The 13,178-nt window shown below is 36.9% G+C and overlaps 1 protein-coding gene across 1 annotated transcript; it reads right to left on the reverse strand.

Annotated features, from left to right (window-relative positions):
* Window positions 1–11,767: 11,767 nt before the first annotated feature.
* Window positions 11,768–12,943, reverse strand: LOC109211770. The gene is made up of 2 exons (XM_019375341.1): window positions 12,755–12,943; window positions 11,768–12,640 (listed from the first exon to the last, which is right to left on the reverse strand). The coding sequence occupies exons 1-2, from the start codon at window positions 12,941–12,943 to the stop codon at window positions 11,768–11,770; spliced, it is 1,062 nt and encodes a 353-aa protein (XP_019230886.1).
* Window positions 12,944–13,178: the final 235 nt, after the last annotated feature.

Consider the following 13,178-nt stretch of genomic DNA (forward strand, 5'->3'; position numbering starts at 1 on the left):
ACTGAAGAGAACAGAAAAACGACAAAATTAATTATCTTTACCATACTGTTAAAATAGATACTTAAAACGGATAGAGTGCAAGCTTTCTATTAATAAGAATCGAGACAAAACAATATTACAAATTGTAGCACGATCCATATGTAGAGCACCATGACAAAATTATTCATATTCATTCTCTTTTCTGAAAAAGCGAAATTTAAATGTTCTATATTACTCAATTCTCAGAAACCTATGGAGTTCTCAAATTTTTTTTTACTTGATTATGATGAGTCATCTTTATCATGAAAATTGCCCTATTGCTTTCATTCTATTGCTCTAAGCATATTCTTTTAGAAGTTTATGCTTTATTGATATAATGAAATCATTAATCTCCGACTCACTTGAGAATTTCTCTGACTAAATGGTTCCGATTGTGACCAGTTTACAACAAAATAAAACTACCCAAGAGCTTAGTTCTTCAATGATATGATATGATACGAACACCTTTTTCAACAGCTATTCTCTATTCTTAAATCTATTTATCTAGTAGATTGAAGTCATGATTTGAGAAGAAAACGGAAGCTGCACGAGTGTAATATGCTTTCTTGACACCATTAGTCCAACTTGTTGCTAGGAAAAAAGAATGGTAAATGAACAACTCCGACATGAAATAAATTTAGAATCACAAATAAAAGGTTGCATGCTCATTTCTACTTGCACAATCCAATAATTGAGGACGTCTCATTCAGAATTAAGTTAATAAATATAAGCGAAAATGGAAGGCATTGATTGGTTTTATAAAACTATAATTAATATGGTTCCTCTATTAATTTTCAGTCTTTTAACAGGTAGCTTAACCCTTTTTTTTTCTTCCTAGTTCTCTGCTGTAAAATTTTCTTACTTCACACTATGTAAGTGGTCTAGAGATATAGAAGCAGAATCTACTTATTTAAACTATTCAAAAGAAGAAAATTTGTTCTACAACAACATTCAAGCTGCAAATTTCCATTTATCAACTAATAGTACAAATGAGGTCCTAAGTAGTTGAAAGGCTTAGATATAAAAGAAATAATCAGTAGCTTTTTTAACCCTCAAATTAAAAGCTTAGCTTTTAAAAACTTTAGTTTCATGGTTTCGAGGTAGGAATTATTTTTTCTTCTTTTTGATAAGGTTGGTTTCAGAGGTTGGAATGCTATTGATTACCTGAATTTGCCTCTAATAAAAAAGACAGTACATCCAAAACCATATAGAGTCGTGGAGAAGGAATCAAGGGGGTTTTCTTACTGTGTTTACCTGATTTGACTTAGAATATATCTTTGAGAGGCTTATAGCAACTGGTCTTTGCAGTTCGATCGGCTGCAGCTTGCAGTTCTTTGAGAGAAATGGTGCTTCCCTGTTGATCAAATTCTAGAAAAAAAGAGAGGTTTATTCGGGAAGTTTTCAGAAATTAGGTGGCTCTTATGGAAAAGTTAAAAAGGAAATAAAGGTACATAATCTTGAACTAATTTTTGGAGGAAGTTTCTTTATAGATATATTCCAGTCTTCTCAGCCTTTTCCTTAAATGTTATTAATTTGCAAAAACACAAAATAGAATAGGCCAAGATCACCAGTTGTTGATATTCCTTATGTTCTTCATGCATCAACTCGCTTAAATAACCTGACTAGGTATCACACTGAGATTTAGTGAAGAATTTAATTAGCAGTACTCTCTTAATTCAATGACTTATTTTCGTCGGATAGGACAGAAATATATTATAAAAGTTTTGCTCATTGCAGATTATTCAGAAAGAAATCAATAAATATGGATGAAAACGTAAGGACAAATCAAAAGCTCCTTGGTTTCTTTTTTCTTTATTAGCACTCGCTTTTCCCCTCCCCCATATGTTTTCTGTCCTCGAGACGATATATGTTCCTATAATGTTAAGTGTGATATGAACTTATTTACCTGAGACAAAAAAAATGAACTTTTTGAATTCCGATGCTTAGTGTCCCATGATAAAAGAACGAAACTTTTTAAAATTTATTAAGAAAAGGTAATGTTACAGAAAAGGTTTGAGAAGCTAACAACTGGGAGATGATACAAATAGGACTCAGAATTATTTTGGCAGTCTAATTATATTAGCAAAATGCTTGGTCCTGTTCACTGAAAGTGTTTCCACCAATAAATCTTAATCTATCGAAACTACTTGGCTTGTGTCCTTCTACTCCGAACTCTACAACCAAAAATAATGGAAGAGACTGAATTTTCTCTTAAAATAGGGATTAGGGAGAATTAGAGAAAGATGGAAAGGTACATGTTTACTTGATACTTTTATGCTATCTGCCTAAGAAAACAACATAGTATTAAGTTTCTCCACTGTATGTTTGTTTACTTTACTAGATTTTTTGGTGATTAACCATATTGCCACTTTAGTTGGTTAGTTTAGTCATTGTTCTTTTTTGGTTTCCTCTGTTATTCTCATTAGCAACTTCTTGGCTCTCTCTCTTTCTCTCACTCTCTGCCTCTCTCTCTCTCAATTAGCAAGTGTTTTCTTTTTTTGATTTTTCTTAAGGGAAAAACATGTTTCCGCTAGAAGGAGAGATAGAGTTATCGAACAAGTGCTTAAACATTTAGTGAATATTTTAGGTAGAATATTATTCTTACAAAATAATTAACTGCTTGGAACAGAAATGTCCACAAACGAAGATGCTGCATCGCGTCGAGCTGAAGAGGCCAAAGAACAACAACGATGTGATAGAAATCTACGACGTCGCACTAGATATGCACAAATGTCACCTGAAAGGAAACAATCAGTTTTGCTGAAACTGCAAGCTAAGAGAGCTGAATCAAAAAAGCGGCGACTTAATCCTCATTCAAGTAATACACTGTCCTTAATGGAAACTGGTACTCAATCTCAAAGACAGAGTGCTCTTACAGTTGGTGATCGTCCGTTAGATTCAGAAGAAGGTAGAAAAGTATATTGTTCTCTAACTTCTCAGAGACATTAGATATACAAACAATGTTGTATGCGCATATATAAGGAGTCCGAAACTTAATTAATGACTTTTTAGACACCAAAGTACGTTTTTAATGTTTAAAAAAAAAAAGTTACAAAAATGGCTACTTTGCAGTACTGTACTGCGAATTAGGTTAACGGAAATTTTGCCGTTAAATCAATTCGCAGTATAATACTGCGAATTGGTAATTCGCAGTACTATACTGCGAATTGCCTTAATTAAATAAGGCTCTTCTTCTTCTTTCGAGACAGAAGTCCAAACCTCCATTAAAAAACAAATCGAAGTGTTTCTGGTCCCCCACCCCCACGTCATTTTAAAAAAAAAATATTTCGGCCCCACCCGTCCCATAAAGAGCAAGGAGTGTAGGTCTCACACACAAAAGAAGCTTTGGATTCCGTGTTTCGGGTGCAAAAATTCGATTTCAATAATATTCAAAAAACTTACATCGAGGTATTTCAATTTAGTTTATGCCGAAACTCGTATAGTCATGCATATTAGTATTGTTTAGTATGTTTCCATGTGAATTTATGTTATGTTTGTGTTTAATTTTGTATCTTTTATATACCCGGATTGATTTATTTGATACCCGAATTTATGTTATGTTTGTGACCAAAAATGCTACCGGATTGTTTGTGTTATATTTGATTTATATACCCGAATTTATGTTATGTTTGTGACCAAAAATGCTTAAAATTTGATAAATAATTTGTATTCTTATGTAATTTGTATTAAAATTTGATAAATAATTTGTATTGTTAAATAATATTATTTATTTTGTTTATTTGTATTGTTAATGTTATGTTCATTTTGTAGAGCCTTGTAGTGTAGTAAAATATAGTGTCTTTTAGCGAAGTAATATATAGAACCTTTTAGCGTAGTAAAATGTATAGCCTTTTAGCGTAGAGTCTCAGTAGCTAACAAAATTTTAAAAATGTTGAAATTGAGACACATAATAATTAAGGATAACTCGGTGCTACCGGGCCGCAAAAATCAAGCCTGGACCCATACATAACTATTATCTCCAATTAAAAAATGTATAATTTAATTTATTAAGTTAACAAAATTCTAAAAATGTTGAAATTGAGACGCATAATAATTAAGGATAAGTCGGTGCTACCGGGCCTAAAAATTTCAAGCCTGGAACCCATACATAATTATTATCTCCAATATTAAACATAATTAATTATTTAATTTATTAAGTTAACAAAATTCTAAAAATGTTGAAATTGAGACGCATAATAATTAAGGATAAGTCGGTGCTGCCGGGCCTCAAAAATCAAGCATGGAACCTATACATAATTATTATCTCCAATATTAAACATAATTAATCATTTAATTTATTAAGTTAACAAAATTTTAAAAATGTTAAAATTGAGACGCATAATAATTAAGGATTATTCGGTGCTACCGGGCCTAAAAAATCAAGCCTGGAACCCATACATAACTATTATCTCCAATTCAAAATTTGTAATTTAATTTATTAAGTTAACAAAATTCTAAAACTGTTGAAATTGAGACGCATAATAATTAAGGATAACTCGGTGCTACCGGGCCTCGAAAATCAAGCCTGGAACCCATACATAACTATTCTCTCCAATATTAATCATACTTAATTATTTAATTTATTACACTAACACAAACAATTAATTTTGTTTAAATTATAGTAGACGACATGGCCTTCCTCCGCCTGCGCATCCTGGACCTGCCGAGGATCAGCTACTAGTGCTGCAGGGCGACCATAGGTCCTCCTATGTTTGGGAGGGACAGCTATCGATGCAGGCTCTCCGCCCCAGGAGGCCTGATGATTTGTGGAGTTTATTGCGGGGCATCCTTTCCATGAGCGCGTAGTAGAGAGCCTCCAGACTACGGGATTATATACCATTTTTGAGCTTGGACGGATGCAGCTTGATTGGTCGCTCATCACGACCTTGGTAGAGCGTGGCGACCGGAGACGCATACATTTCACTTGCCCACTGGAGAGCCACCATCACGCTGCAGGATGTCCAGGTTTTATACGGACTGCGTGTAGAGGGACGCGCCTTCGCACTGCCCCACCACTGGAGAGGGATGACACGTGCACAGTTGGCGGATATGATGGGGCAGTTGACTGGTTCTAGACCTCAGGGTGACTGGGGTGGCAGTGCGTTGCTTTGTCATTCATTAGAGATCAGATGCAGATTGCACCCAGATATTACCCACGACAGACGGAGCATCTTTGGATTCAGAGGTACACTCGGTTGGCGTTGCTCCTGCTTTTCGGGTGTGTCTTGTTCCCGGACACTTCGGGAGTAGAGTTAGTATGCGCTTTCTCCATTGTCTTGAGCAGCTGGATGAGCTACCCCAGTACAGCTGGGGTGCTACTGTTCTGGCGTATCTGTATAGGAGCATGTGTCGGGCGAGCATAGGTCCAGCGGTTGATATAGTGGTTTTCTGCCCCTCTTACAGGTGCAATAAATTTCCGAATACTTTGTTCTTTACTCCAAATTCTATATCGTGAAATGACTCATAAATTTACATTACATTTTATCTTAGCTTTGGCCTGGCAGCGATCATGCCGTTGCAGCCACTTCTACCACCACTTCCGCCCAGTGAGGATTATCCGTTCTCCCTCTAGCTATTAGGTGGATTCTCCGGTGTGGGAACTACCGAGGACGATGCTCATCATAATCTCCCCCTTCTCAGGAATGTGTTAGATATGTTGGTGGACGGACAGGTAAATATGTACCTACACTTGGTTGTTTTAAATTGAGTTGTGTTTTGCGTACTCATTTTTATGTTATTATTTGGTAGTTCATCTGGACGCCATACAGCATCGAGTTGCTTGGTCAGCTACCCGCTTGTTGCTCAGTCGACCGGCTGATTTGGAGCACCTCCGTCCGATGATCTTCTGGGATCACGTTGAGTATCATGCCACGGAGCGTGTGCTTTGACAGTTTGGCCTTCCTCAGCCTATACCGAGGGAGCCTGGATGGGAGGATACACACTATCAGCGGGACGACCGTGCCAGCATGGACGGCAGTATATTGGATGGCTACAGCAGCAGATAGCTTATTGGGAGGACCGAGCTGGGCGCATTCCGCTACCACCTATAGTTTTCCAGGAGGCCTCTATTCATCTGTATGCTGAGTGGTACCACCGTCAGACCCGAATGATGATCGGGAACCCCGTTCATGTACTTGGCGAGCGCTACAGACCGTACGCCGGGAGGCACGAGGCACTGGTATGTTTTTGTGGCTTGTTAATATCTTATAATTGTGATATAGCATATTTAATTACTATTTTAAATGTTTCATGGCTATTGGGCATCATCGCATCAACTAGTTGGGACAGGAGATGCAACAGCGTGCCCACCCTGAGGTGGTTGAGTATGGCCGGCAGGTGGCTCAGATGGCTCGTCTGACACTTTTGCAGGCGAGAGATGCCGAGAGGTTAGACCATGAGCCTCAGTATGTGGCTCCAGAGGCCTACCAACGAGGTAGGCCAGTCCCACGAGCCAGGGGTAGGGCACCAGGAAGGGGTGCCCCACGAGGCAGGGGTGCCCTACGGGGTCGTAGGCACGACGAGGAGGTGGTCAGCAAGGGGGCGTTGAGGTACCTGTCGACCCACCTGCTGAGGGACATGACGAGGACTTCGGAGTTGGGGGCTTTGGAGATGATCAACAGGGTTATATGCCTCATCCAGATGAGCCTTCCACAGCATGCCTTCGTATAGCCTTCAGCTATCTTTGCCAGCATCGCAGGTCACACCCGTCAGGAGCATTGTCGATCATGGGTACATTCGACGGGGATGTAGATCAGTACTTCGCATGCCCATCTACCGCAGCTGAGGATCGGCCGGCCCGGGACGTGGATGGCGGGCGTAGGTTGAGTTATCCATCGTCCCCGGCAGTTCATGCGGATCTACCACTGGCGGCGGTATGTTTGTATTACTTTAATATTTCAATTTGTTTCTTTTCCTTAAATAGCTGCCATTAATTAATTGTTACTTTCTTATGCAGTCTTCGTCCCAGCCCATCTTTGAGGACACTACATGCGGTGATGAGCACACCATGGATACATTACCCAGGAGGTCGACGAGACCATGGTGAGAAAATTTTTCTTACTTAAAATAATAGTACATTCTGTAGGTTAAGATAATAATACATTTTCACATGCTAAGATTACTTCTTGTTTTGTAGGTTGCTGACCGCCCGACGGCCTATTCTTCCGATCCTGCCAGTTGTAGGGTTGCTGCTGCTGCACATCCTCACATAAAGAGGCGGCTTGATGATAATAATCCAGATAGTGTGCCCGGGCGACAGGGGATGCGACTTAGGCTAGCAGCAGCACTGAAGCACACAGGCTGCGGCACTCACTGATTTACTTATGTATTAACTTTGTGTAAATAGTGCTTTACGTAAATAATAGTAACAACTATCTTTTAACAACTATTTTATTTTAATTGCGTTTGAACAGCAATTTTACTTAAATAGTACAACTCAAACACAAACCTTACAAACCTAACACAAAAACAAACAGTACAACTAATGAAAGCACTTGACAAAGGAAACATGAAGATACACTACAACAATCAACACGTAAATGTCATCGCTTAGTTGCGACCGCCTAGTATTCTCTGATTAATCCTCTCGAGCTTTCTTTCTAATTTCTTTTTCTCTTCTTCCACCTCCTTGATCTTCGCCTTCAATCTTCAATTTCTTGCTTCGATCGGCGCTCTCTGTCCCACTGCCCATTACACACATCTTGAAGATGATACACCTAGTCTTTGTAGTATTCCTGGTCACATGGTTCATCAACCCATACCTTAAAATTGCATATAGGTACGTCGGGTTGCCTATAAACTTGTTCATACACGCCCAGTAGCGGCGTCCAGCTTCTTCCCATTCATTGTACATCATGCTTTTGATTCCACAGTCGCACTTTGGGCAACGAAGGGGTCGTTGAGACATTTCTTAAAGAGAAGTTTGGTTTTATGGAAAATCTCGATTATAGGTTGTTGTTAAGCGCAGAAAATAACTCAAATTTGCTCGTTATTTATAGGCAAGATTTCAGATTGATCGTAGTATCATACAGCGAATTACATATTAAATTTCTCTAACACGAAACATGGTTTTCACATGGTTTTCAGCTTTTTCAGAACGATAAGACAACTCCGCAAAGCGTAGTATTATACTGCGAATTACATATTAAAATTCTCTGACACGAAACATGATTTTCAGCTTTTTCAGAACGATAAGACAACTCCGCAAAATGTAGTATTATACCAATGTATCGTACTCCATATTAAGCGGCAATTTAACATGACACTGTGGAGGTGAGCTATACCTCACAGAGTTATTCTCCACCACAACCTCACCCCCCCAATACAGTGAAACCCTTATTTTCGGCACTTCAGACATTGTAAAAAAATGATTGATAAGGAGAAGAGAGAATAATGAACGTATGTTTGAAGTTTAAGTATTGAATGAATTTTTATAAAATTGAAACGCCTATAAATAAGGCAACTCCGAGCTTGGGGTGTAGAATTTTCAAAGTAATGCAGTATTATACTGCGTTTTATGTATTTGAATTATTGTTATGTCAGTTAATTATTATTGGTGGGGCCAAAAATCAGTCTAATTCGTAGTATCATACTGAGAATTAATGCAATTCGCAGTATAATACTACGAAACTCTATTTCAAAAACGAGCTAGGCCCATCTCAAGCAATTCTCAGTATAATACTGCGAATTGCATAAAAAAATTATTTTTTTTGATAATTCGCAGTATTATACTGCGAATTACCTATTAATATAATTTTTTTTTAAAACATTAGAAAAGTGCTTTTTGTACAAAAAAAGCATCATTTAAGTTTTGGACTCCATATATAAGTATATAGTGATGAATACATCGATCCACAATCATTAAAGTGACTTTTTAGTTTCTTTCAATTGTTAGGTCATGCTTCTAAAGCTATTAATATGCCAGTTATTATCGATAAAGGGAACAATATGATTGATTGCTTGTCCATCTTTGAAGTAGGTAAGCGTCCAAAAATAGTACTATAAATGTTCCCACTATACAAATTACTTTACTGATTAGTTATACATGCGTAAAAATTAAACACTGCAATGCCAGGATCAACTTCAGGTACATGTAATGAAGGAATTTCTTCAACTCCAGCAGCTACTGCACATAGAGGGTATGTATCTATCTGCCAAAAATATAACTGTCTCTTTCTATAACATTGTCATAATTTATCATGTACAGGTAAAACAAATTTAGAAGTCGAATTACAGAATGATGACTTGTTGCTAAAAAATTACGTACATTTAAAAGAAGTTCCGAATTGTAAATTTTGTGGAGCAAAAAGGTTCCAATATGAACCCCAAAATTCTGTTGTGGTAGCGGATCAATAAAATTGACTTCTCATGAAATGCCTGTAGAGTTGCAGAATTTATATTTAGGCAACACTGCAGAATCTAAACATTTTCATACTTATAGTAGAACCTACCATAATATGTTTGCATTCACCTCCCTTGGTGTTAATTATAAATGGAAAATATTGCTGCTTGCTCTTTCAAATAAAATTTTGGCATGCAGTAATGTAATCGGGATTTCATCTCCTAAATTCTTTTTTCTATCAAAGCAAAAGTTGGAAAGTTTTGTTAGAAATGAGCCCAACATAATGGAAGGCTTAGGCATATTCACAAATTACTCGCAAACTTTAGACAATTTAGAGCATTGCATCTCTGTGAATAACTTTAATCTATCACATAAAAGAAAAGGAAAATAAATGCTTAGCTAGGTTTATAAACTCCAAGAACAAATCGTTTTTTCCAAACTGGCTGCATCATTCCTCTTGAATTGGAATTCAAGCAATGGCAATTGTATCACTTCTGGTATCAGCATCCATGATACCAACCTTGGCTATTTGGCATGAAACTTCAGTCCAACAAATAACTTTATTTTCCTCTTTTCAACCAAATTAAGCACTTGCTGAATAAATCAATGCGTCATTTCCCCGACTATGGGAGAAGCTAATGACATCCGAGTCCCTAAAAAACAGTTGTGTAGACAAAATGAAAATACCTAATGAAGAAAAAATAATTCAGCATGTAATTACTATGGATCACTTTAAGTAGAAAAGTGCAAAATCATCTAAATATTCTTGAATGCAAAATATCACAAAATGCCCCCAATTTTAGATAAGGGACACTCAACAATAAATCCAAAGAAAATCTTTCTCTACTCCGAAGAAATACCATTCTTACCTCTTAGAGATAGTGGTGCAACTGAGATTTATCGATAAACAAATTAGTCGTAAAGCCTTATTGTGATGTAACAAAACATGCGTTTTGCTAGCTATTTGAGTCGTCCAAAGAATTATTCTCTAATTCTTAACCATGTATGTAATGCTTAAAATTACGTATTGAATTTTGATAGTACAATATCCATAAGCAGCATCTTCAAATTATAAATAAAGCAGTATGAGAATGCACCTAAAATAAAATAGAAGAACTGATTATAAGGTCAAGTGAGTCACTTTTCACTAATATCAAGTAGATAGAATAGTCTAACTTCTTTTAACCAATAGTCACTAGAAGCGCAACCATGCAGAGTTTTACTAAATAGTTTTTGAAAATCTACATCTTAAGATGTAAATCTCCTACAACTTATATTAGCAATTCATCAATTAATAATTCCTCTCTTTAGAGTTTACTTGATGCAATACATATTTCTATGTTCATAATAGAAGTCACTAACTTGTGCACTCGAAAATAGAATAACATAATACCTCAAGACCAGCTAGATTCATTCTGAGCTCTTTCCTTAAGCTATGAGGCTGCATGTCTTCCAGAAGCTATCTTCTTAGAAACAGAATACCAACTATGTCTGAACTATATATGAATAAGAATAAGCGAAGTTTAATCTCGGGAAGAATACGATGGGCATGTAGATAAATTTTCTAAAATGATATTCATCTACCTTCAATTCCTCTTCTTGCATTGGAGTCAATGCTTTATGTGTGATCTAGGAAACAGTGGGCATGTAGATAAATTTTCTAAAATGACATTCATCTACCTGCAGTTCCTCTTCTTGCATTGAGGTCAATGCTTTATGTGTGATCTCCTTCACGAGCCTCGCCACTAACTTTGAACAACACCCTATACAACTTATATGATGGTTTAGGTGTTTCATTATATATGTGACACTAAAGGGAGCCATGGATGATACCTAATAATGCCTGAAATAAATTTAAAAATAAATTAGTTAACACAAATCCATATACTAAAGCTGAGCATAAGCATTCCAGGAAGTTCGGTGTGTGTGATACCTGAAACTTGGTTGCACGCATAAAGTAGGAAGATAACTAAACTTAAGGAAGTGCAAGGTCATACTTAAGATTCAATAGCAGATACAACTAAATACCAAAATTTAGGTAATGAAATGCCTTACTAACGCTAAGATACAATAGTTATGCGTAAGAGATCCTTGGTATTGTTAATAAAAGTATTAGCCCAAAGTAAATATGATACGCTACATTTGTTGTATGATTAGTGCTATATTACCTTCAAATAGGAAAGAAGAAAGTCAGATGAATATTTGGAATATTCAAACAAATGTAAAAATGATTGAGAGCTTCCTTATCATCTGAAGAAGATGGTATGTTTTTTTTTTGGTAGAAAATAAAATCTTTATTTAATCATCCCAAAAACACACATATACAATTTCCCTTCTCCTATCCTTCTAATATTCCATACCTTCACTATATATCAATCTATCATTTCCCTATACAAAATGTTTCTGTTCCTATCTATATAACTTTTCAAACGAGCTCATATTTCCCTTGCTCTTCTTCTTCTGTATTATCTCCAAGCATCTGTATTTGCATGCATGTTGAATCTGTTCTAACACTACTTGGGGTCGAGGCACTCTTTTCCTCCATATAGCTTCATTCCTGGCTTTCCATATATGATATATGACTACTGCCAGAACTGCCTTCGTAAATGATCTTTCAATTTTCCCTTTTGCAATTCTAGTCATCCTTCTCCATATCCCCGTCACTTCCATGTTCTGTATATTCATCCCAAGCCATTTTAACACTTCAGCCAAGCACATTCTTGAGTATGTGCATTCAAAGAACAAATGTTCAATGGATTCTGTGTTTCCTACGCATAGCATGCAATCACTATCTTTGGTTATTTTCATTTTCAGTGTTCTATCTTTTGTCAGCAGTTTCTTCCTCATCACAAGCCAACTAATGAAGCAGTGTTTAGGGACATTCATTTTATTCCACACTCCTCTGCACCAAGGCCATTGATCTAGCCTTCCTCTTCTCCAATTATAGCCACTCTTGATTGTGTACTTCCCTGTCCTCGATTGCCAGCCATTTCCTATGTATCTAGTTACATATATGTCACGGATGTCACAAATTTTTCTCCAGTACCAGCAGTTGTCTTTTAATGGCCTATGCTGCCACCAATCTTCTCCCTTCAGATAGATGTGGTTGATCCATTTCACCCACAAGTTGTCTTCTTTGTTTGCTATATTCCACACATATTTTGTCACTGCAGCTTCATTCCATTTTATACATTCCCTTATACCCAACCCTCCTTCATTTTTTGTCCTACACACAAGGTCCCAAGCCACAAGTGATACCTTATTTGATATACTATTTCCAGCCTACAAGTAATTCCAGCAAATGGCTGTAATGTCTTTGAGGACCTTCTTGGGGAGTATGAAAATTGTTGCCCAATATGAATGAATATTGATCAATACATAATTGATCAATTGCACTCTCCCTGCATACGACAGATTCTTTGAGCCCCATGAGTGTATTCTTGTACTTAGCTTCTCCACCAACATTTCACAATCACTTGCCTTCAGTTTCCTTGCAACTATAGGAACTCCTAGGTACCTGAATGACATAGTCCCTTTTTTGTAACCTGTTATTTCACATATGTTCTCCAAGCACTGCCTATTCATGTTTGCACTGTATACATTTTATTTTCCAGCATTTGTACTTAAACCATAAGTATTAGAGAAAGTTTGTAATCCCCTCAACATTAGCATAATACTTTGATACTCTCCTTTACGGAACATCAATACATCATTTGCAAAGCAAAGGTGGTTTAGCTTTAACCCTTTACACTGTGTGGAATGCAAACCCCTCCTGTGTAGCTACCCATTGCATAATTCTAGTGAAGTACTCCATGCATAT

Source organism: Nicotiana attenuata, unplaced genomic scaffold, assembly GCF_001879085.1.
Source record: "Nicotiana attenuata strain UT unplaced genomic scaffold, NIATTr2, whole genome shotgun sequence".
NCBI classification, from domain to species: Eukaryota; Viridiplantae; Streptophyta; class Magnoliopsida; order Solanales; family Solanaceae; genus Nicotiana; species Nicotiana attenuata.

Bases quoted from the DNA above. Each gene is read 5' to 3' on its own strand.
- LOC109211770 (XM_019375341.1), bottom strand. From the start codon at position 12,943: ATGAATAGGCAGTGCTTGGAGAACATATGTGAAATAACAGGTTACAAA. The intron at 12,641-12,754 runs GTGCAATTGATC...AATTACTTGTAG, and splicing joins ATCTGTCGTATGCAGGGAGA to GCTGGAAATAGTATATCAAA.